Raw genomic sequence first — 27232 nt, forward strand, 5'->3', positions numbered from 1 at the left:
CCCAGTGTTAGTGCTACTGCTGTAAACAAGTGGCGTTTCCTTCATTAAATTCCCCGAGGCACTGCCAGATTGGTTGTAGAGCAATTAAGAGTTAATTAGCTTGTAAACAATTAGGCAAAGCAATTTTCTTGCTACCTTTGTTTTTCTGTTTCAGTGCGTCGTATTACAACGTATACTGCTGACTATCCTTTCAAACATACTTCAAGTGTATGACAATAGAGCTAAAACAAGCCAGGTACTGAACAGTTGGCTACTTTTAATATACAGAACTGTAGGTCAATAACAAACAGCATGGATTCATAAATAAATATGGTGAAATCCATAAATAGACCCAATAATAAATACATACAAGAAACCACTTAAAATCATTTAACAATGCCTTCTTGCCTTAAGTGTTTTCAAATCTTAATAACAGAATATGACAGTTTGAACAAGTTTGATAGTGTGAACTTAATGTAATGATCAATAACTTAATGAAATCAACTCTAGTACTTCTTTACAACGGCATAGTTTCACTTGAATCCATTTTGCGTTTCTTTGGGAGTCTCAACCTCGCGGAGCACAGGAACGGCTCTATTTTAGCAATCTGGGCTCTGATGTTGGATTGCTGTGACTCTTCGTCGTCCTGTGAGCTGGGTGGGAAAGCCTCAGAAGCAGTCCCTCTGCAGAAGCTGGGGTGACAAGGAGAGGAGACGGTCCTGGAGAGGTCCTGCCACAACCTGCTGCTGTTGGAGAGACATGGAGAGGAAACGGTCCTGGGGTAGTCCTGCCACAACCTGCTGCTGCCCATAGAGGAAGGGGTTGTGATGATGGGCAAAGCAGAGCTGACTGGGATGTGATCTCTGCTTTCCTGCAGAAATTAACACAATAGCCTACAGTTCATCACTGTGAAAATGTACAGGCAAACCAGTGACCTTCTCATATGCTAGCAAAATAAATGAAAAAAATCTTATAATCAGGTGAATGGTAAGGAGAAGTAATCAACATTTTAAAATGAATTGATTTGGTAGATAGTCTTCCATTATTTTGACATCTTACATAGCATATTAGATAAAAAGGTAACTTCAAACACATTTTCGCTAATAGCAGCTGTTCAGCTGGTTAAACAAAAGCTAGCCATGTGTTGGCAAAAACTGTCACGCCCTGACCTTAGAGAGCCTTTTTATTTCTCTATTTGGTTAGGTTGGGTGTGATTTGGGTGGGAATTCTAGTTTTTCTATTTCTGTGTTGGCCGGGTATGGTTCCCAATAAAAGGCAGCTGTCTATCGTTGTCTCTGATTGGGGATCATACTTAGGCAGCCTGTTTTCCCACCTTAGATTGTGGGATCTTGTTTTTGCATAGTCGCTGTACAGCCCTGCAGAACTTTACGTTCGGTTTTGTATTTTGTTGTTTTGTCGGAGTTCAGTAATAAAATATCATGAACACTTTCCACACCAGGCTTTGGTCTCATTCATCTAACGACGGACGTAGCAAAAATGTATTAAGGGTTCTATTCAATCTGTATTCAATCTGTTGCACAATAGAAATGTAAAGGTACTTCCACGATACGGATTGAATAGTCAAGCAAGCTTACCAGCAGTCAACGGCACTTATCACAACTGGTACTTATGGGTGCTTTTTAAAAGTTGTCAGATACTCCAGTGAGTGTAATTAGCTCGTGAGTGCAATTTACTCAATTTAGGAGTTGAGAAATGAAGTTGACATCATTAGAAATAAGATATTCTCCTCTTTTCTACTGTAGGTATGTAATTCAAAATGTGTTTATTCTGTTGTTGCTAGTTTATTATTTTTTATATATATTTTTGCGGATCCCTTGCAGTACCCCAGGTTAAAAACACCCTTGCCCTATACTATTCCACTGCTGCTATCTTTCACCTTTGTGCCTTGTTTATAATACAATGTTACGAGCCATCTGGCCTTAAATAATTGATCAAATTTGTTGCAATTGTCCCCTTACTGTATTGAGGTTCTTTCCCATTTTACATTAGACATGTTTGGTTATTTTCCTCTCAATTTACAGCACCTGGCTCTGATAAACAGCAGACTGACACGATGCAATGATTGTGATGAGAGAGTAAGTGAGTGAGTGAGGAGAAGTAGCAAAGTATCATTAGGTAGCCTATTCCCACAGCCAATCCATTCTCTATCTAGCTATGTCAGTTTTACATGTTGAACAACCCACCCCTCAACAGAAGCATCTCTGTGAACCTCAACTCAGAGGCTTGGATACAAAATAAAAATAAAGTTTTACAGGAAACGATCTGCAATAGTTTGAACTGTTTTCTGCCACAGATATGCCTGAGGGTTCCCTATAAACATACGAGGAAGAGTTGATTCAACATCGCAGACATTCCCAAGCATGGTTGATCCCGTCTACCAATCTATTCCTTCAGAGTCGAGATAAGGTGTCAAACATACGGCCCGCAGATGGTTTAGAGTAATACAGATTTTTAAAAGTATACTTTTTTTTTGGGGGGGGCAAACTCAATATACAGAAATATAAAAGCTTCATGCAATAATTTCTAAGATTTTAAATGAGTTATAGTTCATATAAGGAAATCATTCAATGGAAATAAATTATTTATGGGTTTCACATGACTGGGCATGGGCTCAGCCATGGGTGGGTCTGGGAGGACATATGACTACCCACTTGGAAACCAGGTCCACCCACTGGGGAGCCAGGCCCAGCCAATCAGAATTTGTTTTTCCCCACAAAGGGGCTTTATTACAGACAGAAATACTCCCCAGCACCCCTTCCCCCCTCAGATGAATCAAGCAAGTGAAGAAGCCTGATGTGGAGGTCTTGAGGTGGCATGATTACAAGTGGGCTGCGGTTGTGAGGCCGGTTGGACATACTGCCAAATTTTCTAGAAGGACGATGGAGGCGACTTATGGTAGAGAAATTAACATTAAATTATCTGGCAACGGCTCTGGTGGACATCCCTGCAGTCAGCATGCCAATTGCACGCTCCCTCAAAACTTGAGACATCTGTGGCAAAGTGTGACAAAACTGCACATTTTAGAGTGGCCTTTTATTGTCTCCAGCACAGAGTGCACCTGTCAGGTGGATGGATTATTTTGGAAAATGATAAATTCTTACTAAAAGAGATGTAAAAAAAATTGTACACAACATTTTTGAGAAATAAGATTTTTGTGCATATGGAACATTTCTGGGATCTTTGATTTCAGCTCATGAAACATGGGACCAACACTTTACATGTTCCGTTTATATTTTTGTTCAGTATACTTTAAAATCTAAACTGTGTAGACATGATTATGGACCTATATTCATAGAGTTTATTGACTGTCCAGCTCACTAATAATCACTAAACAGTCAGGGAGCATCGCAAATTCATAAAATTATGGATAGAGGACTATTCTTTGTCATTTTTGAAGGGAAGGAAATATAAAAACATTTCAGTGCGGCCCTCCGACGGTTGCTGAAGAACGAATGCCGCCTCCGGGGAAACATTTGTTCGACAATCCTGCTCTATGTGATGAATACACTGAGACTATCAACCTCATTCTACCCTTGCTGAAACGTTTTTGGAAATGGAAATAAATTTGAAGCACACTTTTTAACTTCATTGCTCTGCATAGCTGCGAGTTTAGCTCACTAGGGTTTTCCCCCCTGCTCCTTAGATACTGTATATCAACTCACTTTTTCTGCTGACATTTCATAAAAGGTCTCTCTAATGGTGTTCCATTCCCCTTGATGATCTCTCTTGTGGGACGTCAGGAGGCTGGGAGGGTTGTGCGAGTCTGCAGACCTAGTCATCATTGATGGATCTAAATGACAGAGGGAATGGAAGATATACTCAAGCCAATCTGATACATTTTATAAAAATGCAGGTATGCCGATCTCAGGGAGGCAATCATGAAGCCACAAAACAAGAAAGATTATTTGAAAATACCACAATCTTTACACTAGAGTACTCTAAATGATTGCCTCACTCACCTCTGGTGTTTTGCTTGCCCTTTAGAAAAATGGGTATTGTGAATGGAGAAGGAGGCTCTTGGAATCCAGAGGACAGTTTAGTTTTCAGGTCAGACACTGGGGATATCTGGCATGTCGGGGTTGTTTGACTAATTACGATGCTGTGCATGTTCCTGGAATGTATGTCCCTCTTCTCTGAAATTAACTCAAATGATGATCGATATCTTTTGTTGCTTGCTAGAAATGAATAGTCAATGGTTTCAGATGTCTTCTCCTCAGTTTTCAGCAGGCAAGATTGTTTTGAATGATTGCTTTTGGGGGAGAGATCCGTCTCATCGCTTGGGGGTTTGGAGGTCGCTGGGTTGTTGTGCTTAACTTCAATATCTTTGTCATTGGCATGTTGTGGTCTCAACTTCTCCTCCACTGTAGGGTTACAGCAGTGGCCTTCATGAACCCTCTCAGACTGTGGTGAGTCCATAGCCACTGGACATGGTTGGGACTGTGATCCAACAGGTCCGTCAACGTCCACACTAACATCTGAAGAAGGTTGTTCAGGATCTCCATGGGTTCCAGCATCAGGGCTCACATTGAGATCTCCACTCTCTGGTAAGGTTTCCTGACAATTAGGATAGAGTGCATCCTCAGTTACTGGCACACAGTCTCTAGCTGGTTGTTTATGCTTGTCCTCAGGCTCCTTGGTTCCAATATTACAGTCAGACTGAGCACAGTCCTGTGCAACAACACCATGGGGATTGATTTGCTGTGGCAGGTTCAGGGGCTGTGATGGAAGACAAGATGTGCCGATTGTCTCTTGTTCTGTCGGATTCTCAATGTGTGTGTTGCTGTGTTGTTGGGCTGAGGCTGGTAATGAGCTGCTAGGTGACTCTGAAAGGATGTTGACCTCATTGGCCTCTGGCGTGTGACATCTTATTTCATGGATTTCAATGACCTTCTGAAGGAGAAAGTTGCATGGATCTGACTGTGAGACTGCCAATGGGGTCACAGCTTGGACTGGGTCAATGTCCTGAAATGATGATGTGCTTTTCTGTCTGCCTCTGTGTTTATTAAATGTCTGGCTGGTTGTCATCTCTGGTGTATACACACTCTGTTCTTGCTCTCCATCCCTTGTTCCTCCAGCCACTGGGTCACTGTTTAGCGCATCATAAACAGAACTGTTCTCAAAGCCAGATAGCCCACTCATAGAGTCACCTTTGTCGCTCAGATGGGTGTTGCTGGACGAGCAGACATTATTAATCAAACTGCAGAATGGATAATTGAAATCACTGGAGCTGCGTTTGTTGTTTGAGTCAGTTGCCTGACCTTCTCCTATTCCGCAAATACTCAGCACATGGACCACGTCTGTGACCGTGGTCAGACCGTCTGCAGATCCAGACTGGAGCGAAGCCAACCCCTTCAGACTTCCTGCTGGTGGCTGGAGCACTGAGCTAGGCTTGTCTTCACCCTGACAGCTCTTTCCACCTCCCTCTACGTCTGTGGACCAATCTGGATTGGAACCATGGGTGGCCTGTACACTATCGATAACCTTACAGTGGGCTGTCTGTAGGGAGGCATCAATCACAGTCTCCGAACAACGGGAAGGACCGACTTCCCTGCTTTGGTCTGTGTAGGTAAATCACATAGTCAAGCAACATCAATAATACATTTCCCAAAAATGTATTATTGATGTTCATTCATTGCACCTACATCAATATCACAATTAAATCTGCAATTAATTTTAAAACAATGGAAATCTATCATGCAATTGAAGTGGATCACTACATTACCTGACACATCTGTAACATCTACATTCTCCTGTGTAGATTCACTTTCCGCTGTTTGAGCCACTTCATCCACTACAACTGTGTCTACTCTAAAAACGTCCTTTGAGACATATTCATCCCTAGCGGATTGATCTCTGTTTTCAACCATTGGATTCTCATTGTCTTTAACATAGTCCTTCATCCCACTCTGTATCGGTGAATCAAAACAGACAACATAGTGTTATTGAGTTATTCACGGTGTGAGGCTGAAATACTGCAATTAAACATAGGTCTTTCTGTTATTAATCAGCATTGTATATCAGCATATATAGCTCCTATTTTGATTTGGGAAATGTTGCCGTCTCACCTCTAGTCCCTGTATGTGTTCTGCTTGCAGTATAGCCCGGGATGATAGTTCTGTGTGTTGCTCATGAAGGTGGCTATAAGCCTCCTTTACAGATGTCAGGTCTTGGTGCTCTGACTGGATCCTCTCTTGTAATGTCAGTTTCTGTTAAAGCACATGCAATTCAAAAGTAATGTAACACTTAGTAAAGGGCTGTTTTAGTTTTTCATGGCGTTAAGAATGTGTCAAACTCATTCCATGTGTTTAGATAGCTACAGTTGATGTCAGAAGTTTACATACACTTAAGCCAAATACATTTAAACTCAGTTTTTCACAATTCCTGAGCTCTCCAGTAAAAATTCAGTTTTAGGTCAGTTAGGATCACCACTTTATTTTAATAATGTGAAATGTCAGAATTATAGCAGAGAATGATTTATTTCAGCTTTTATTTCTTTCATCACATTCCCAGTGGGTCAGAAGATTACATACACTCAATTAGTATTTGGTAGCATTGCCTCTAAATTGTTTCACTTGGGTCAAACGTTTCGGGTAACCTTCCACAATAAGTTGGGTGAATTTTGGCCCATTCCTCCTGGCGGAGCTGGTGTAACCGAGTCAGGTTTGTAGGTCTCCTTGCTCGCACACGCTTTTTCAGTTACAATCTATGGGATTGAGGTCAGGGCTTTGTGACGGCCACTCCAATATCTTGACTTTGTTGTCTTTAAGCCATTTTGCCACAACTTTGGAAGTATGCTTGGGGTCATTGTCCATTTGTAATACTCATTTGCGACCAAGCTTTAACTTCCTGACCGATGTCTTGAGATGTTGCTTCAATATATCCACATAATTTTCCTACATAATGATGCCATCTATTTTGTGAAGTCCACCAGTCCCTCCTGCAGCAAAGCACCCCCACAACACGATGCTGCCACCCCCGTGCTTCACGGTTGGGATGGTGTTCTTCAGCTTCCAAGCCTCCCCCTTTTCCTCCAAACATAATGATGGTCATTATGGCCAAACAGTTCAATTTTTGTTTCATCAGACCAGAGGACATTTCTCCAAAATGTACGATCTATGTCCCCATGTGCAGTTGCAAACCGTAGTCTGCCTTTTTATGGTGGTTTTAAGAGTAGTGGCTTCTTCCTTGCTGAGCAGCCTTTCAGGTTTTGTCGATATGTGACTCGTTTTACTGTGGATATAGATACTTTTGTACATGTTTCCTCCAGGATCTTCACAAGGTCCTTTGCTGATGTTCTGGGATTGATTAGCACTTTTTGCACCAAAGTACATTCATCTCTAGGAGACAGAACGCATCTCCTTCCTGAGCGGTATGACGGCTGCGTGGTCCCATGGTGTTTTTACTTGCTTACTATTATTCGTACAGATTAACCTGGTACCGTCAGGCATTTGGAAATTGCTCTGAAGGATGAACCAGACTTGTGGAGGTCTACAATTTTTTTTCTGAGGTCTTGGCTGATTTCTTTTGATTTTCCCATGATGTCAAGCAGAGGCACTGAGTTTGAAGGTAGGCCTTGAAATACATCCACAGGTACACCTCCAATTGACTCAAAATATGTCAATTATCCTGTCAGAAGCTTCTAAAGCCATGACATAATTTTCTGGAATTTTCCAAGCTGTTTGAAGGCACAGTCAACTTAGTGTATGTAAACTTCTGACCCACTGGAATTGTGATACAGTGAATTATAAGTGAAATAATCTATCTGTAAACAATTGTTGGAAAGATTACTTGTGTCATGCACAAAGTAGATGTCCTGACCGACTTGACAAAACTATAGTTGGTTAACAAGAAATGCGTGGAGTGGTTGAAAAACAAGTTTTAATGACTCCAACCTAAGTGTATGTAAACTTCCGACTTCAACTTTACATGAAATAAAAACACATAAATATAGCATGCCTAGTTTAGTTTTACATCACAAGAGAACCTTTCTCCATTAAATAAACGTGTCCAGTACATCACAACAACATATTTTCAACCGTATTTGACAATATTCAGTGATACCTCATTTTCCCAGATCATTCTAGAATGTCTGTACTCCTCCAGCAGATGAGTGAATCGGTCTTCTTTTTCCTGGATCTTCTCTTGGATCACTTCATGTTCTCTTTTAAGGGCCTGCAATAAAATTCATCACCCGAGAGATTTTTAATGCAATAATACATTTTTATGTGTTTATTTAACCTGGACAGAGGGTTTTAAACACACAGAGAAGCTAATACAAATCAGTTGGGTTGTGTCATGTTAATAATGATTTTAATAAATGAATGACGGTGAATTAAAACGGGGAAGAGAGGTGAGTAAAAGACAAGCGTCTTTAAAGGCAGAATAAACACAATAAACACATATCATCCAGTTGCACTTTGTGTGTTCTATTGTGTAAAGTGTGATATACAATGTACTCCATCACCTTTATGTGTTGTGAGCACCATCATTTATTTACATTTACATTTATTTCTGTCCTTGTAGAACTTCACTCCGTAATCATTTAAATTATATAAGAAACCTTTGTTCTGTGACCAAGAGGAAGTGTTTTATTTTACCGTTTTGTATTTAACCATGTAAAATCTGTTCACTTAAACCAAACCTTTCAAATTGTTATATTTTCAGAAAATGTATCATACACTTTTTGTCTTTCAATTCCCTTATAAGTCATGGGTGTATTAAAACATGCTATAAGTTGTTATAGAGCAGAATAACATTCATATTATGAATATATAAACTAAACAATTGATTTTTAATCATCAAAAAAGATAAATGCATCCTTTTCTTTAGCTTAGTTTGTTTGTTAGAAACTAGGAGACTAATAATTGCTCAAAGTCCTGACCTGGTACTCCTCTCGCTGTGCTTGAAGCTCCAGCTCCACTCGGCTCACAGCCTGAGTCTGTGTCAGCAGAAGCTGCTGGGCAAGCTGTAGGCAGTTCATCACCTCCTGAACACACACACAAAGGGGGTGGGGGCTGTGTTAATGACATACAGCACAACCGCTTGCCTGCCCTGCGTGGAAATCCCCCTCTCCCAACGCCCACAAGCCAACCACCTTTATTTTATACGGACACACTTACCCCAAAATCATCAAATGTAACCTTTTAACATTTTCACCCCATCGAGCAACCAATATCATTATGGGGTAATTGGGGGAAAAGGGTTGAATATGTTTTATACTATGCTATGTAGGGTGAGGGGGAATTGATTCTGACCTTTTTTCCATTTCTTTCAGTTGTATGCTCATCTCTGAGTTTTTTATTAATTTCAGTTTCCTGAAAAATACAAAAATAAAAACCTATTGAATTATTAACATTTGATTAATGTTGTCTTGATATACAAGTAAATTAAGATAACAATTAATATATCTCAAAAAAATAAATTTTACCACATGCAGCCTGTGTTGGAGTTGCTGTATGTTTTGCTCTTTGACTGTGAGGTTGCAGTTCTCTTCAGATCTACCCACAGATGTCACTTTGGCCTTAATAAGCTTGTTATTAAGTTCCTCCACTTCCTTGACGAAGAAAGTAACATATGAGTGCCTTAACTTTCAAAGTGGGATACTAACATGGTTATCAAGCCCAAAACTCAGATCCACATCCATAAGTCGGAACAGTAACAAAACTATGTCATGGTAAAATATGTGTAACCTTCAGTCTCTGCTACTTAAGAGATCACTGTGCATGCTCTGCATGTCTATTCCAGAGATACGGCACAGCAATTATATATGGTCTTCTTTGATCTCCGAGGCAGGGAAATATTTGAGTTACACCTCCAGGTACTGCCTGCTCTCCCTAATCTTACCCTCCACACAGCAATCTGTATTCAATGATGATGTAACATTTTAAATCATGTCTCACCTGTTTTAAGGAGATGATTGTGGATTCTTGTTTTCTATTGACAGAAGTTAGTTTCTTATTGAGTCTCATGGCATCTTCAACTGTAAGAGGGATCAAGAGTCCACAAATGGAAGCTTGCTGAACTAAATTAATTCATTAACTAAATAATGAAATATTTCTGGGATTTATGTGTAGCTATTTTCTTTACGCCACATGGAAAAGTAACAATTTCCAGACTAACTCCACAAGGCAGACAAATGTTTCCTATCTCCTTTAAATGAACAGCAGCTGTTGGCCCCACCGTAACTGTATCACCACTTTACATAAATAGTGATACTATGGTTTAGGGGCAAAAGATTAACATGTTTAAAAAAACAGGGCAATATAAGTACAACAGAGTTACTGGTTAAATGTCAGACAAGAATGGCTATGGCTACCTGATAACGTATGGCCTGCCACTGTTATCAGACGTCATAATAACAAAACACGTTGAGGTTTCTCAGATTAAAAAAGGCCACCACCGTACTGGTAATATCTGTTAGTCTTGGGGAAAGTCTTGATTTGAAAACACATGGTAACTAACACTTTACACTATCCAGAAAACGCACCGCCATTTCCTGGTCACTAAAATGCTAATAGTTTGCCTAAATTCAGTTTATGTGACAAAACAAGCAAGTATAGTGTGGAGAAACATTGTGCCATCTAAATCGCTGTGAAGTATCTTTTCCATAAACCAAAATATTGTATTTTCAGCTGTTTGAAGCTGGTGTACAAAACTAAAGGTAAACGACACGACACAAAAATGAAACTTAAAAACAAGAAGCATAGAAATAGCACACATAGAACAGATCTACTGCTTCTTAGACTTGCTTTCAATCCGAATGACAGATCAATAACTCACATTTCTATGTGGATTTTGTCAGGTCGCCCAAAAATATTTTACACCTTTAAGTTGCTCTGCACAGGTATAAGAGCAACTTAAGTGTTACATAAAATACTCTGTCTAAATGTGCTAGTGGGCATGGCTGTGGCGGTCATACCATTTTGCTCCAGCTTCTCGTGGGCCTGCTTGACCATGGCACACTGTCTGGAGAGAGCCCCAAACCTCTTCTCCACCTCCCCCAGTTGTTTCAGGTGGCTGTCTTTGGTCTGGGTCTGCAGCTGCAGCTTCTTCTCCTGTAATAAGCAGTACAGTAGGTTCTGTCAGTAGAATGGTCAGGATTGGTATGATTTTCCTCAGTCAGCTACCACAAAGGAGGAGGACACTGGGAAAGAGTTTGCTGTCACTTTGGGCTGAGAGGACCTTTGTTTAACATCTTGGCCGCCGGCTCCCCTCCTAGAGATAAGGAGTCAACTTGACACATGCCTGAGAGCCTTTTATTGTTCATCGCTGTCATTGTTGTTTGATTGTCTGTATCAAGACACATTTTTTCTTAGCCACTGGAAGGTTAAACAGAGCGAGGCTCAGTTATAAAATATTTTAATAGTGATATTTTCTCGGCTGCACTGGGGGTTCAAGTGTCATACACTCCCTATCCGTTACTCCTGATGAGCCATTCCCTCTCCTCATCCTCCTCTTTAATTCCACCCACTCCCACGTCAACAATTTCTGTAATTGGAATCCTTACCAGCTCGCTTAATTTCTTCTCCAAACTGTACTTGAACAACTGTAAAACAGTAGTAAAAAGACAGTTATGTTTTTCATCAAGATATCATGACAACTATGGTGCAGACTTTCAGGGAAATGTTATAGTATAACCACAGCCTCACGCATGTGCACATAACATTCAATAAACACAAACTCTTAAAAATGTAACTCGAATTAAAATGGTTTAAGATATGACATAAAACAAAGTCAACATAATTATGCCATAATATAACCAAGTCCATTATAATACTACAAAATAAAATATCAAAGAGACGTTATTGCCCAATCGCAGGGTTAGGTTGTAAATGCATGACGACTGCCATAATACACCGTAGCTGTCTCACCAGAGTCTATTCCACACACACCCCAACTACACCCCAACTCAGAACATCAGTGGTGGGATAGCGCTTCCCAAAGTTCAAAGCCTCCAAATGGGACGAACAGGGGGGAATGGATAGCTGTCCTGCTCCCTCTGGGTGTGAGTGTTTCCTAGAAACGTTACCTGGAACAATTTCAGTTCCTCCTTCAGACTGTTGATCTCCTTGTCCTTTAACTCGGCTGTCAGCTGGTGCTTTCCCTACAACGGAACATTGCCACAGAATACAATTGTTTAGTTTATTAGAATAAATAGAATAGATTGTATTTGTTAAGTCTAAACTAAACTCGGTCATTTTTGCATCACTGAATTACTGCATTCGAGCAAAACAATATGAAACAATGACCTTTAGTGACATAGTATGTTGTGAAAAATGTCATTAAAAAAATGAGTATCAATAAAATAATTAAAGAGTATCATACCCTTTCACCTTCGACCCCTCTGATTTTGGACTGAAACTTAATTCAGGGGAAAAAATTTAACAGATTGCAAAATGATTATGATCATGACATCAGAAACAAATGTCACCAAACTATAAAGCGAAGTTAGACATCATTTTAACACAAATTAAAGCTGGTTACATTGTTTTTAGTTCACCAGATCCACCAACATCAATGAAGAAGGTGCATAAAGATGGCGGCCCCTATGTACTTACCACAAATCCTTAATTTGCACTATTGTACGTTGCTCTCCATTACTTTTTGTTAGTATCGTCCTTAGCACAGTATACATGATCCCAATACAAGCTCCAAGATGGCGGCAATTTGAAAAAAAAACTGAAAAGTTAATTGCGCTGATTTACTGGCACATTGAAAAATGTTGCGTGCAGTAGTTTAAAAACTGTGGGCAGTGCTAAAACAATGATGTTGATTCTGAATTCCTCCATCTTTATGCACATTCGTCATTGTAAAGGTTGATCGTATGTGCCCGTTCTACTTGCCCTTACACAGAAGGAAAAGAGCACTGAAGCAACATATTATATGATTTTGCTGCACCCAATGACAATGACGCTGAGAAAATCACCTGTTTTTTAACATTGGCAAGAGACTCTGTATGTTGATTTGCCATGTTGTCAATTTGATGTTGAAGGGATTCCTACAAAAAAGAAGGCATTACATTAACTCAGATAATAATTCAAGAGGTGAACTGATAAATAATTAAATCATTGTTATTTTTACTTAGCTAGCTTACGCAAGCACACTGACAATAATGAGTAATGTATCAGTCAAATATTTGCAGCTGTCTCATTTAACTAGCCCAATTAGGAGACAACTTGTCTAACTAGGTACCTTCTGCCATTCTAATTCCTGCTTCTCCAACACAAGTTTACTAATCTGCTCTTCATACCGAGTTTCAGCCTCCTGAAGCAAAAAGACAATACAAATATTAGAAATACATAGTAAATCTCACAGATGTCACAGTAGTAGTACAGTATTCTTAGCATTATTGTAATATCATGAAAAATACCAATATATTTTTCTTAAAGGTGGAGTTTTACATGGTCCACAGAATACATTCAGAGGGAGGCTCAACTTTGAATTGAGTTTCAGTAGTTCACCCCAATATCGTTGGGAAAGTAGCGGTACATTAGAGTGGTGATATTAGTGCAAAGCCATCCTTATCCTCCCTCAGCCCTGGAAGGCAGGTAAAAGTCAATTGCTTTCCTAGATCTAGGGACTTTTTATATGGTTGTGGGAGTTGGCTCATGGAGTTTATTTATAAGTTCCCATTAAACTATGCTACCAGCATGGCATACTCAAAAAGTGCACACAAGATAAAGCTGTTAGTTTGCAGAGGAATACTGATTTGATAGGGGGGGGGCAGTAAATAGGCTATTAAACTTGGTTATCTAAGTAAATCAGAAGAGGCAACAGCAGATCAAATAAGGCCTGAGCCACAACACACTGTACATATCAGGCCTATCCCATATGCAAACTGAACACAGTATGTGACTCGCCCTATTATATGAAAATTCACAACACAGTATTCTAAAATCAGATAAATGCCTGCAATTGGTTTTCATTAATTCTCTTCATAGTCAAGGCATAAAACAATCTAGATTACGCCTGGAGTCGGAATGCAGGCAGATCAATGAGATGCCCAAACTTTAACTTATTATAATTTGAAATTGATGTAGTTAGAAGTATTTGCCACTATTGCATCTTCACAATGTATATGAAAACAAATTTGACCGGCGTAAGATAGTCTGACATGACAAGCTATGCTTTTAACATCTCACCAATAAACGCAAGAACTACAAAGTGTTACTTTAACGGCATGCCTGAGGATCATATTGATTAAATGTTTTTGTCCCAGAAACATGGTAATAACAATAAAATGTGAGAGCAAATGGTTTATTTTCCTCTTATAACCTTTAAACATGTCCAGTGTCAGGTTTAAAGTGCTTGCTCCAGGGTACCCTTTTTACAAGCAAAGACATGAATTCACCAGGTCTTTGCTTGCATGACCCCGTTCAGATGTGCAACTACAGCTGGCTTGTGTCCAGATGGCCAAAAAGGGCTGTGAGCTTCCTCTGAAAACTCATAATATACCTCCTACGAAATTACACTCCCCAGTTCCTCATGACTTGACCAAATAGAGACGTAAGTGTCTGAGCTCTTCCTGGTAAACAATGGGATGAAGAGGAAGTTGTTATTGTGGAGACATTCCTGAAAATATAACGATTTTGTTTTATGTTGTAATTCCTGTAACAATTTCAGAGAATGTACAAAGCTATTATCTGTCTTTATGTTACTATAATATCAAGAGATATTTGAAGGATATGTATAAATCAAAGTACCCTGTGAATATGTAGTTCTTCCACTGCTTCATGAAGAATTGTTTTAAACTCCAAAACCTGTAAGGAAATGATACCACTGTCTGTCTCGTGAGGGGTATATGATAACGACAGCTCCTTTTCAAAGTCGTGTCCTCCAGTCTAAAGAGAACAATAAGTTTTACTGTAAGTTATGCAAACAAGCTTAGACATATGCATTCTATCATATTGTATGTATTTCTGCAGTAACCCTAGCTTACCGTGGTGGGGCGTTTCCCTGAGTCTGCACTGACATCCATCAAGATGTTCAGGTCAGGAGAAGGTTTTGTTGGGACTCTTTAACACCCTGATAACTTCTGTAAAGTAAAAAATAAATATTGAATGATAAGTGTGTACAACAAAGTATATTTGGTATAGGCCTACAGCATTAAAACATTCAGTCACTAAGTAAACAGCATTGCAGGGGATACAGTGCAGTGATTTGGTAGTAGTTCTTCAACACATCAAGGTAGAAATTAAGCAGTCCTGAGAGTCTAATAGGGGTCAGAGCCATAACACTAAATGGACAAATTGCCCTGTCATTCAGCTTCTAAATTATATAAGTTATTTAATATGACCTGTGTAGATGGCCCCCTGTGTCCTCATCATGACTGACTTTTTAAGTAGGTCTCCACTGCCGACGATTTAATAGAAGAGTATTTTCTCCATTTAACCTGCACCGTACTCAATCATGTGCAGGGATTAAATGATCCCGTTAGAATTTGCTACTATCATAAATGACATTGTGACCTGGGGGGCCAATGTCTTTATTTGCCTCTCCACTGATTCACTTGAGCAGATATTAAACAATTCTATAAACCATGAAAAGCAAAATTAAAAGGACACCATCCACATAACGGGATAATTCCCATCAGCAACATGAAGTCTGTATGACCTTTTGTGAGTTATATGACTATTGTTCTGTAATGCACTGAGAAAAAAACACTGCCATAATCAAAGCCCTGAGGTGAGGATAATACGTATTTAATCACAATGTCATCTATCGTGAATGCTACTCTGACTTAAATTCTTTAAGATCAGCTACAGCAAAGTATTTAGGGCTCATATACTACAATTAAAAAATGACATGAGGTGGTTACTGAACTCAATAACATTGTTAGAGATTATAAACTGGGTGGTTTGTGCCCTGAATGCTGATTGGGTGACAGCCGTGGTATTTCAGATCATATACCGTGGGTATGACAAAACATGTATTTTTACTGCTTTAATTAAGTTGGCAACCAGTTTATAATAGCAATAAGGCACCTCTGGGGTTTGTGGTATATGGTCAATATACCACGGCTAAGGGCTGTATCCAGGCACTCCGCGTTGCGTCATGCATAACAGCCCTTAGCCATGGTATATTGGCCATATACCACACCCCCCCGGGCCTTATGTGAAGAAGCATTATAGATTCACACCACACAAAATACTGTGCAAATAAAATAAAATAGGCCTATTACTTTCATTATTATGATTAATTTATGGGGTGAATTTAAAAGCTTTAGGAACTACATGACAGGAACATGCAGGATATGACGACTAAGGTACCTCACATATGACTCCATGTTGAAATAAAGGTTAAATAAAACGATACAGTAACACCCTTGGTGGGTGGCGGCTTTTGCATCAGCCAAGCAGTAACACACTTTTAACTATAGTCTTTTATCATATATTTTTTTCTGTCAATATATTGATATCTAACATTTAAAAAAGTGTGCCAGTCTGTTTCTGCATAGTTTTATTGTGTTCCAAATATGATTCAGTACTTTAAAACAATCTAAGATAGCTAAGTCTTCTGAGAAATGGACTGAAAATACTCTCAACACTTACTCTATAAAGGAACAGTGTTAGATCTGGAATATCAAATTAATTCATTTAATTGTGTCCTGTACATCTCTCTGAATTCCTCAATGCCTATCTCTTTGAATATAAACATTAAGCATCATCTGCTCTCCACGTGATCAATCTAGTTTTATATTTGTTTGATTTCTCCCTACTTTTTCAGTTTTCCGTTTTGTACCGAAAATGCAATATTATTATTTTTGGAGTACTTTTACCCTTTTTTTGTGATATCCAATTGGTAGTTACAGTCTTGTCCCATTGCTGCAACTCCCGTATGGACTCGGGAGAGGCGAAGGTCGAGAGCCATGCATCCTCTGAAACACGACCCCACCAACCGCACTGCTTTTTGACACACTGCTCGCATTAACCTGGAAGACAGCCGCACCAATGTGTCTAAGGAAACACTGTACAGCTGGCGACCGAAGTCAAGAGCGCCACAAGGAGTCACTAGAGCGCGATGGGACAAGGACATCCCAGCCCTCTCATAACCCGGACGACGCTGGGCCAATTGTGCACCGCCCTATGGGACTCCCAATCACAGCCAGTTGTGATACAGCCTGGAATCGAACCAGGGTTTGTAGTAACGCTACCACTGAGATGCAATGCCTTACACTTGCTGTGCCACCCGGGAGCCCCTATTCATTAGTCTGAATCTGTTGGAAAACGTTCTGTCACGGAAAGAGTTCAGAGTAGGAACCAAATGGAACAACAAGGGGAGGGGCCTACTTGAATTTGTCCAATAGAACCTCGTTTTCGTTGCATGACATTGAACGTTTGAAGTTAACGTTTTCCTTTGCAAAACGTTTTGCAACATTACAACACGTTTTGTAGCGGAATCCGACTAATGAATACACCCTGCCTGGTTTGTGGTCAACTCAATTCTGGGCTACCTGTAAATCGCTTTCCCTCAACGTGTCTTCAAGTCCTAAGGACCAGAACAATTCACTGTTATCGACTTATCGACTTACCGCTAGATCCCCTCTGCCACTACCAGCAAGCTAACGTCAGCTGGCTAGCTATAGCATGGTGATTTACCATTTTCAGCTGGTTGCCGTTGTAACGTTAGATGTGAAGAAACAGGCACACTTTTTAGAATACACAATAAGCGACTTAAATAAATATTCTAGCAAGTTTCAAAGTATATCTAATGACAGTGTTGTTTGTTGAGCTACATTTATGAAAAAACATGGCCAGTAACAAAGGTAATGTGTAGTAGGACTAGCTACCTGACATGTTGGGTAAATTCATAGCATAGCTCGCGCAAAGCCAGGGGAGAGGCGGGTGCACAGAACACACTTTCATATCGCGAGGAAAAACTGGACTGAATTTGGCGCTGGTCTGACACATGCACAGCAGCATATCTATAACAAGTCGTTGAGAAGTGAAGACTGACTGAGCAACATATAGGCCTACCCAGAGAGGAAGAGGCGAAAGCGAGAGGTTTCACCCTCGACAAAATATGTCCAAAATAAAGCCAATGAGTTTCTATGGGCTTATTATTGGAGCTAAGCTTCCCACCTTTGGGACAACGACTTCCATTGTTAGGGCATGTATATTAGTATCTCATAATTATATATAAATATCTGGCTACCATAGTCAACGGTTTCAATTAGTTACCACAACCACAAAGTAAAATTTGGCTATATCGTTACAATTCATTAACACAACATTTTTATTTTGGTTTTAATTTAGGGTAAGGCATAATGTTATCCGTGTGGTAAGGGTAAGGTTTTAATCACATTTTAAGATCATTTGTAGAGATAGGCGGGGAATATAACTTTGTGGCTGTGGTAACTAGTGACGACCCTAGCCAACCAAGTATGGTAGCTGCAACCCAATATGTCGACTGGTGGGTGACAGTGCATTCCATACACACTGTGTGGCTAGACCTGTCCACATCATTCTACCTTTGTAAAGGGAAGGGAACGCTGCCGCTACCTCGCTCTCAAACCAAGGTGAATGCAATAGACTGAAGTTAAGAGGAAATGCAGCAACTCTTAGAGGACAGTGGACGTTTATGAAAGTGCTTATTTAATAACGTAAAACATAACATTTCAAGTGGTCCTCCTATGGGCTCAGGAACCAATCACAATGGGAATACAAAACAAGATGCAGAAACCTGACATATTGTTTTTAAACTGACTGGCCAATAGATTATAAATACAAATTACTTTACATAAACGGAACGAGCGTTTATTTGCTCTGGCTGCCATCTAGTGTTCAATTGTGTAATTGTTCCAAAGTGTCCTTTACGCTGTATTAGTGTAGTCCTTGGAGTAGAAGACACCAAAAATGTAAAAGCGAGCTCTTTGACAAAACAATCCATGTTGGTTAGTTCTATTATTCACTACATACCACTATTTTAAATCGAAATGAGTAGCCAACATTTTTGTTACATTCGTTCTATTGTTCAAGTTCAATTGATGTAATCAGCAGGGATAATGCCTACTGCGTTCGTATACTATTCTACTTATTATTCTACTGCGTCTTTAACAGCTAATTAAGGTTTCCCTTGCTCACCTGAGGAATGAATAAAAGGGTAACGTTTTGGACAGAACGTTTTTTTTCTTCTTCATTACGTCACCACCATCCTTACCAATTGAAGAATGGCCACAGTAAAGGAGAGAGCTGCCGCGCTGAATTTGTCGGGAAAGTTGTGTCTGCGTTCTCCAGGTACAAACTTTGACCTTTATTGATGGCTGTAGACGTATGCACGAATCATTAGCCTACATGGTCGTCATATTTTTATGACGACCATGACAATCAAACCAATGACTCCCATGGATTTGTTGGTACATTTGACTTTCCCGTCTTATTGTCCTTGAAGGCATTGAGTGGTCTACCAACACTGTTTATCAAGCACTGGCTGCTATAACTAGTTTCTTTTCTCACTTATTTTGTGTTACAGGTCATGGCATGGTCCATAAGTCATTCCAGGCCTCTCCTATGTGGAGCAGCATCATTGCCAACCTCAAAATGTCAGTAAAGGTGAAGCGAAGGCGCTTTCACCTGAAGTCACATAATGACTGCTTTCTGGGGTCAGATGCAGTGTCTGTGGTGTTGGCCCATATAGTCCAGAACAAGTTCTTTGAAGGTGCTGACATCTCACGGGACAAGGTAGTGCGTGTTTGTCAGGCCCTCCTGGACTGTAAGGTGTTTGAGACAGTTGGAGCAAAGGTCTTTGGCAAAGATAAGAGGCAAGAAGTTTTCCAGGACAGCAATGGTTACCTCTACAGGTTTCTGAACACACAAATGCCTTCTATGGATGAACTTGAAAAAGGAGTCCTTTCTCCTGGTATTCAAAGCACCTTTTGCAGTGCTTCTTGCAGGTGGTTATTTGTTTAGATTCTATCTCTTTTATTTGAGACAAATCAATATGAAATATTAATTGGATGTAGTCTTTAACTTTGCTTTCAAATGTTGTAGGCAAGAGGAGCAACTCTATTCACATGGTACACCTCTGAGATCCAACCAACTGTTGGAAACTGTCCTGGGAAGTCTGAGTCCAAGCAAAGCACACATTGATTCTCCATTACCACAGACCCGTAAGTCATCTACTATGATAGTGTAAAGTCTGTATGATCTGATTTAACTACATCAGAGGTGCTGGTGTTGGGCAAAAACTCAAATGTGCTGTATCTCAGTCCCCAGGACTAGTATTGAACTGTAGTTGACAGTCCATTCCTTTACTCTGTAGTGGTTGATGAAGTGTTGCGTGAGGAAACGATGCTGAGACTGCTACAGCTGGTAGAGCTCCCTATGTTGGACAATCTGTTAGAAGGTGGAGAGACCTCTCCCCGTCGCATGGCACAGAGGGACCCAGACTTGATTTACACCAGCAACTACCTGGACCGTGAGATCCTGAGGGCCTTCAAGGACTCACAGTATGTAGTGTGACTTATTGGTCTTACTTGAATAGCTAAGATGGATATTTTTAACATGAATGAAGCTCATCTCATGTAGGCCCACGGAGTATAATATTCCTGGTGGTGAGTGACATAAGTTTCAGTGGCACATGATTATTTTATTCTGTTGAAGGGAGGATGATTGGCTTACAGCAGCATTGGACTGTCTGGAGTTCCTGCCTGACCAGCAGGTGGTGGAGGTGAGCCGTGATCTGCCCAGGTGTCCAGACGTGGTGGGTGTCGGCCAGGGTCAGCCCTGTTGTTCAGGCTCAGGCACCCAGCAGTGCAAACTTCTGCTGTATGAAACATTGGTGAAATACTATGGCCAGTCTGACCGCTCACCCCTGCTCGCCAACCACATGTCCGACATCTACACTGGGGTTACCGAATTACTAGGTGAGACCAGAGCTATGGCCACTTCATATTACTTGGGTCATGATTGGCACTTTTTATTCTTTTAACATTTTTTTTGTTTCCAGGTCTATCATAAGAAATTTGTAGGGCTGCATTAACTTGTGCTTCTTTTTTGCAGTGAATGCAAAGTTTTATAAAGCTCTTGAGGCACTGCAGTTGTGTTTGAAGCTTCTGCACCCTCGTAAGCGGGAGGAACTGCGCACATTGTTGAGCTTCATGGCTATGGCTGCAGACCCGCTGGAAATCAAGCTGGACAAAGAGGTGAAGCCCATGGGATAGTTATTTCTGTATGGAGTCAGCGTTCTTATTAATTTATTTTATCCAGAGGAGTTTACAGGCGCAATTAGGGTTGAGTGCCTTGCTCAAGATTTTCACACTGCTCTGGGATTTAAACGTGGACTTTCGGTTACTGACCCAATGCTCTTAACTGCTACACTTCCTGCCAGATCTTGATTAACCAGAATCAAATTGTGCATAATGTTGGAACAACTTGTATGGTCTCATTTTCAGATTGAGAACAAAATGGTTGTGAAGATGGCTTTTTCCAGAGCCATCATCCACAGCAAATCTTTAGCCAAAGAGAAAGTGGACCTCCTGGTGCTGTTTATGCTGGACAACCGCCATTACATTTTTAAGGTATTCTTGACTTGTTGACAGAGCAGTGACTGATTTATTCGTTTCCTTAAAGCTATATATACTGAGTGTAGAAAACATTGCTCTTTACATTGTGTACACGCAGCTCAATATTAGAAAGGTGCTGGATTTGTCTCCCAGGTGGCACAGTGGTCTTAGCGCTAGCTGTGCCACCAGAGACTCTGGGTTCGCGCCCAGGCTCTGTCGCAGCTGGGGGGTCCGCGGGGCGACGCACAATTGGCCTAGCGTCGCCTGGGTTAGGGAGGGTTTGGACAGTAGGGTTATCTTTGTCTCATCGCGCACTAGAACTCCTGTGGTGGGCCGGGTGCAGTGCATGCTAACCAAGGTCGCCAGGTGCACGGTGTGCTAAGAAGCAGTGCGGCTTGATGCGTGACTTTCGACCTTCATCTCTCCCGAGCCCGTACGGGAGTTGTAGCGATGAGACAAGATGGTAACTACGAATAATTGGATACTATGGAATTGGAGAAAAAGGGGGTCAAATATTGTAAAAAGTGGATTCACACTGCGTGTACAAATAACTCATGTATTCTTATTACCACTATGTTGTGAAAGCCATATGAGCATGCAATCATTACATCAAGTTTGATATATGGCTGGTTTGAAACATTTCTGTCTCAGATACCAGGATCTTTGCACAAGCTGGTCAGTGACAAACTTGCCAGAGTTGTGCAAGGGGAACAACCAGATGTGACGGGTAAAATATCTATCTAGTAGTAGTCTTTGTGGAAGAGTGCTGACTGCCTCAAATACATCACTTACATTTTGTTCTCTCCATTGTCCTTAGGGTCCATGTTCTGTCAGCAAGTCTCAACAAAGGCTTATTCTGACTGTACTCAAAGAACAACACAAGAAGCGCTGTTGGTGTTACTGAGGAATATTAATGAAGACCCAAAGCACTCTGCCAAAGAGAGGAAACGGCTCCTCAGGCAATTTTACCAAGGCCACCCAGAAATATTTGTTCAGTATTTTGGAGATTCTGTGTCTGCTGTCAGTGTGTAGCCATTGTCAATGTTGTCAAAAGATCACTTCGTACATGTTTGTACATGCCTAGGTCACTTTGTATGCATGTGATTCTGAATTAAATTTAAATAAAGTCTTAATCAATGGACACCATGGTACATTTCACACTGTCATAATCATAAATAATGAAATTGTCATCTGAGAACTTATTGAACATTTTGACTTAAACTCATAGAAAGATGAGCTCCATTTCCCAGTATCCAAAAGGCAATACAGACATTGGAACTGATGTTGCGAGTTTCTGAAGTTCGTCATTTTGGCCACAGTCGATGCCGTAAAACGCCATGTTCACCCGTTTCCACTTACCAAAGTAGTATTGTATTTCTGGTCTTAATTTAGTGAGGGTAATGCATAAGGTTGGCAGTGTGGTTATGGTTGGGTTTAAAATCACATTAAGAGTGACCATCTTCACCGGTTAGTGCTATCAGGGATCCTTGGGACGTCCCTACCCTAAATCATAACTTTTTTTTAACCAGGTAGGCCAGTTGAGAACAAATTCTCATTTACAACTGTTACCTGGCCAAGATGACTCAACAGTGTGACAAGTTACACATGGGATAAACAAATGTCAACACAAATCTATGTACAAAGTGTGCAAATGTAGGGAGGTGAGGCAAAATGATTACAATTAAGAATCAACACTGGTGTGAGATGTGCAGATGTGAAAGTAGAGCTATTTGGGTGCAAGAGGATAAATAATATGGGGATGAGGAAGTTGGATGTACAGTGATCGGTAAGCTGCTCTGACAGCTGATGCTTAAAGTTAGTGAAGGAGATATGGCTCCAGCTTCAGAGATTTTTGCAATTTGTTTCAGTCATTGGCAGCAGAGAACTGGAAGGAAAGGCGGCCAATGTAAGTGTTGGCTTTGGGGATGACCAGCGCAATATACCTGCTGGAGCGCGTGCTATAGGTGGGTGTTGCTATGGTGACCAGTGAGCTGAGATAAGACAGGGCTTTACCTAGAAAATGATGACCTGTAGCCAATGGGTTTGGCGACGAATATGTAGTGAGGGCCAGCCAACGAGAGCATACAGGTTGGGGTGGTGGGTAGTATATGGGACTTTGGTGACAAAACGGATGGCACTGTAATAGACTTCATCCAGTATGCTGAGTAGAGTGTTGGAGGCTATTTTTGTTAATGACATCGCTGAAGTCAAGGATCGGTAGAATAGTTTTACAAGGGTATGTTTGGCAGCATAAGTGAAGGACACTTTCTTGCGAAATAGGAAGCCGATTCTAGATTTAATTTTGGATTGGAGATGCTTAATGTGCGTCTGGAAGGAGAGTTTACAGTCTAACCAGACACCTAGGGATTTGTAGTTGTCCAGAGTAGTGATGCTGGATGGGCAGGCAGGTGCGGGCAGCGATCGGTTGAAGAGCATGCATTTAGTTTTACTTGCATTTAAAAGCAGTTGGAGGCCACGGAAGGAGAGTTATATGGCATTGAAGCTCGTCTGGTTACTTAACACAGTGTCCAAAGAAGGGCCAGAGGTATACAGAATGGTGTCGTATGCGTAGAGGTGGATTAGAGAATCACCAGCAGCAAGAGCGACATCATTGATGTATACAGAGAAGAGAGTCGGCCTGAGAATTGAACCCTGTGGCACTCCCATAGAGACATCCAGAGGTCCAGATAACAGGCCCTCCGATTTTACACAGTGAACTCTATCAGAGAAGTAGTTGGTGAACCAGGTGAGGCAATCATTTGAGAAACCAAGGCTGTTGAGTCTGCCGAAAAGGATGTGGTGATTGACAGAATCGAAAGCCTTGGCTAGGTTGATGAATACGGCTGCACAGTAACGTCTCTTATCGATGGCGGTTATGATTTCGTTTAGGATCTTGAGTGTGGCTGAGATGCACCCATGACCAGCTCTGAAACCAGATTGCATAGCGGAGAAGGTGCGGTGGGATTCGAAATGGTCGGTGATCTGTTTGTTAACTTGGCTTTCGAAGACCTTAGAAAGGCAGGGTAGGATAGATATAGGTCTGTAGCAGTCTGTAGCAGCAGATACGAAAGAGAGGTTGAACAGGCTAGTAATAGTGGTTGCAACAATTTCGGCAGATCATTTTAGAAAGAGAGGGTCCATATTGTCTAGCCCGGCAGATTTGTAGGGGTCCAGATTTTGCAGCTCTTTCAGAACATCAGCTGTCTGGATTTGGGTGAAGGAGAAATGGGGAGGCTTGGGCGAGTTGCTGTATTTAGTGTAATGTGTGATGCTGTAATCACATATCAATAAAGCGATGTTCAGCACCCAGCATTAAGCACTTCAATCCTGAGAATATTTTTTGCTTTTACATTTATGTAAAATTAGCTTACTGCCCCAATAGGTCCACAGACAACGCAATCACACTGCACACTGCCCTAACCCATCTGTACAAGAGGAATACCTATGTAATAATGCTGTGCATCGATTCCAGCTCAGCATTTAACACCATAGTACCCTCCAAACTTGTTATTAAGCTCGAGACCCTGGGTCTTGACCCGCCCTGTGCAACTGGGTCCTAGACTTTCTGACGGGCCGCCTCCAGGTGGTGAGGGTAGGAAACAACATCTCCACCATGCTGATCCTCAACACTGGGGCCCCACAAGGGTGCGTTCTCAGCCCCCTCCTGTACTCCCTGTTCACTCATGACTGTGTGGCCATGCACGCCTCCAACTCAATCATCAAGTTTGCAGACGACACTAGAGTGGTAGGCTTGATTACCAACAACAACGAGGCGGCCTACAGGGAGGAGGTGAGGGCCCTTGGAGTGTGGTGTCAGGAAAATAACCTCACACTCAATGTAAACAAAACAAAGGAGATGATTGTGGACTTCAGGAAACAACAGAGGTAGCACCCCCCTATCCACATCGACGGGACAGTAGTGGAGAAGGTGGAAAGTTTTAAGTTCCTCGGCATACACATCACGGACAAACTGAAATGGTCCACCCACACAGACAGCATGGTGAAGAAGGCGCAACAGCGCCTCTTCAACATCAGGAGGCTGAAGAAATTTGGCTTGTCACCAAAAACACTCACAAACTTTTACAGATGCACAATCGAGAGGATCCTGTTGGGCTGTATCACCGCCTGGTACAGCAACTTCTCCGCCCACAACCGTAAGGCTCTCCAGAGGGTAGTGAGGTCTGCACAACGCATCACCAGGGGTAAACTACCTGCCCTCCAGGACACCTACACCACCCGATGTCACAGGAAGGCCAAAAAGATCATCAAGGAGAACAACCACCCTGAGCCACTGCCTGCTCCCCCCGCTACTGTCCAGAAGGCGAGGTCAGTACAGGTGCATCAAAGTTGGGACCGAGACTGAAGAACAGCTTCTATCTCAAGGCCATTAGACTGTTAAACAGCCATCACTAACATTGAGTGGCTGCTGCCAACATACTGACTCAAATCTCTAGTCACTTTAAAAATTAAAAATGGGATGCAATAAATGTATCACTAGTCATTTTACACAATGCCACTGTATATAATGTTTACATACCCTACATTACTCATCTCATATGTAAATACTGTATACCATCTACTCCATCTTGCCTATGCCGTTCGGCCATCGCTCTTCCATATATTCTTATTCATTCCTTTACACTTGTGTGTATAAGGTAGTTGTTGTGAAATTGTTAGATATTACTGCACGGTCGGAACTAGAAGCACAAGCATTTAATGCGAGTGTAGCATTTCGCTACACTCGCATTAACATCTGCGTGTATGTGTATGTGACCAATAAAATTGGATTTGGTGTTGGTTGTCAAGCCTTTGCTGAATTTAATTCACTGCCTTTTTGTGAATTTGAAGGTGAGAATGGTAAAAAAAAAATATATATTTAGAGGAATTAAATACTATGTATAAAACCAATACGTATATAAAACCTAAATATATATATACTGATTCAAATAAGCAACTATTCATTAAGCTTTAATTATTTGTCCTTTGTTGGAGAATTTACTCTATTTTGTAACCCCAGGCTTTTTTTTACCGTTAGGAAAATTTTGATTCAAATAATTAAAGCTTAATGAATAGTTGCTTATTTGAATCAGATGTGTCGTGCTAGGGCAAAAACCAAAACGTGCACAAATTGCGGTCCCAAGTACGGAGTTTGGGAAACACTGCATTAGGGACTCTTGGAGCAATGGAAGCAAGGCTAGAGCACCACAGTATGAGTCATAAATACCATAAAACCTAGCGGTCAAACAGGGAAATGGTTCCAATTTTTTTTCTCCACCTTTCATAGAAACTCTTAAAGTAAGATCTGTGTTGTGTAGGCTTGCCCTGGTGTGACATTTTGATAACTGTGTAAATCTCTCTAGGACAAGGTGACTTGCTCTATTTACTCTGATTCGAAAATGCTAATTAGCATCAAAGTAGACATCATGCAAAACTATAAATCCCTGCATGTCATCGCTAGCTGACACATTTGCTAACAGGTATTGTGTCAATTTAAAACTTGCAGAAGACAGTTCAAAGAATTGTAAATACATTTTCCAATTTATGAATTTCTACATTTAGCTATCATAGTTAATCCAGAGATTCTTACCTTTGCCTCGATTCGGCAGTCTCAGTAAGATCATCACGGCATTTTTTGTACTTCATGATAGCCACTTTAGCAGCTAATTAGCATTTCGTTTTTGGAGGGTAAATACAGGCGAATATATTGATAAAGGTCACCTTGTCCGAGTG

General features: G+C 40.9%; 2 protein-coding genes across 7 annotated transcripts; one reads left to right on the forward strand and one right to left on the reverse strand.

The window, feature by feature from the left end:
* Positions 1-236: 236 nt before the first annotated feature.
* LOC124034042 (coiled-coil domain-containing protein 73-like) lies at positions 237-27232 on the reverse strand. 5 transcript variants are annotated; one of them, XM_046346761.1, is made up of 21 exons: positions 17789-17918; positions 17531-17606; positions 14939-15034; positions 14703-14840; positions 13192-13263; positions 12926-12997; positions 12325-12360; positions 12029-12103; positions 11507-11545; positions 10919-11054; positions 9900-9979; positions 9428-9553; positions 9255-9314; positions 8882-8986; positions 8062-8172; positions 6066-6206; positions 5723-5906; positions 3960-5558; positions 3663-3790; positions 756-850; positions 237-698 (listed from the first exon to the last, which is right to left on the reverse strand). In XM_046346761.1, the coding sequence occupies exons 3-21, from the start codon at positions 14975-14977 to the stop codon at positions 497-499; spliced, it is 3438 nt and encodes a 1145-aa protein (XP_046202717.1). In that variant the 5' UTR covers positions 14978-15034; positions 17531-17606; positions 17789-17918; the 3' UTR covers positions 237-496. The 5 variants fall into 5 exon arrangements, with proteins under 5 accessions (XP_046202717.1, XP_046202725.1, XP_046202700.1 ...); XM_046346769.1 differs by having other exon boundaries at positions 237-850; positions 14703-14759; XM_046346744.1 differs by having other exon boundaries at positions 237-850.
* On the forward strand, positions 19122-22653 carry LOC124034068 (DEP domain-containing protein 7-like). Of its 2 annotated transcripts, XM_046346791.1 has the most exons (9): positions 19122-19235; positions 19471-19891; positions 19989-20107; positions 20260-20446; positions 20601-20863; positions 21000-21142; positions 21392-21517; positions 22154-22229; positions 22320-22653. In XM_046346791.1, exons 1-9 carry the CDS (start codon positions 19169-19171, stop codon positions 22532-22534), a joined length of 1617 nt encoding a protein of 538 aa, XP_046202747.1. In that variant the 5' UTR covers positions 19122-19168; the 3' UTR covers positions 22535-22653. The 2 variants fall into 2 exon arrangements, with proteins under 2 accessions (XP_046202747.1, XP_046202753.1); XM_046346797.1 differs by lacking the exon at positions 22154-22229.

The sequence above is a fragment of the Oncorhynchus gorbuscha genome, linkage group LG01 (assembly GCF_021184085.1).
Source record: "Oncorhynchus gorbuscha isolate QuinsamMale2020 ecotype Even-year linkage group LG01, OgorEven_v1.0, whole genome shotgun sequence".
Lineage (NCBI taxonomy): Eukaryota > Metazoa > Chordata > Actinopteri > Salmoniformes > Salmonidae > Oncorhynchus > Oncorhynchus gorbuscha.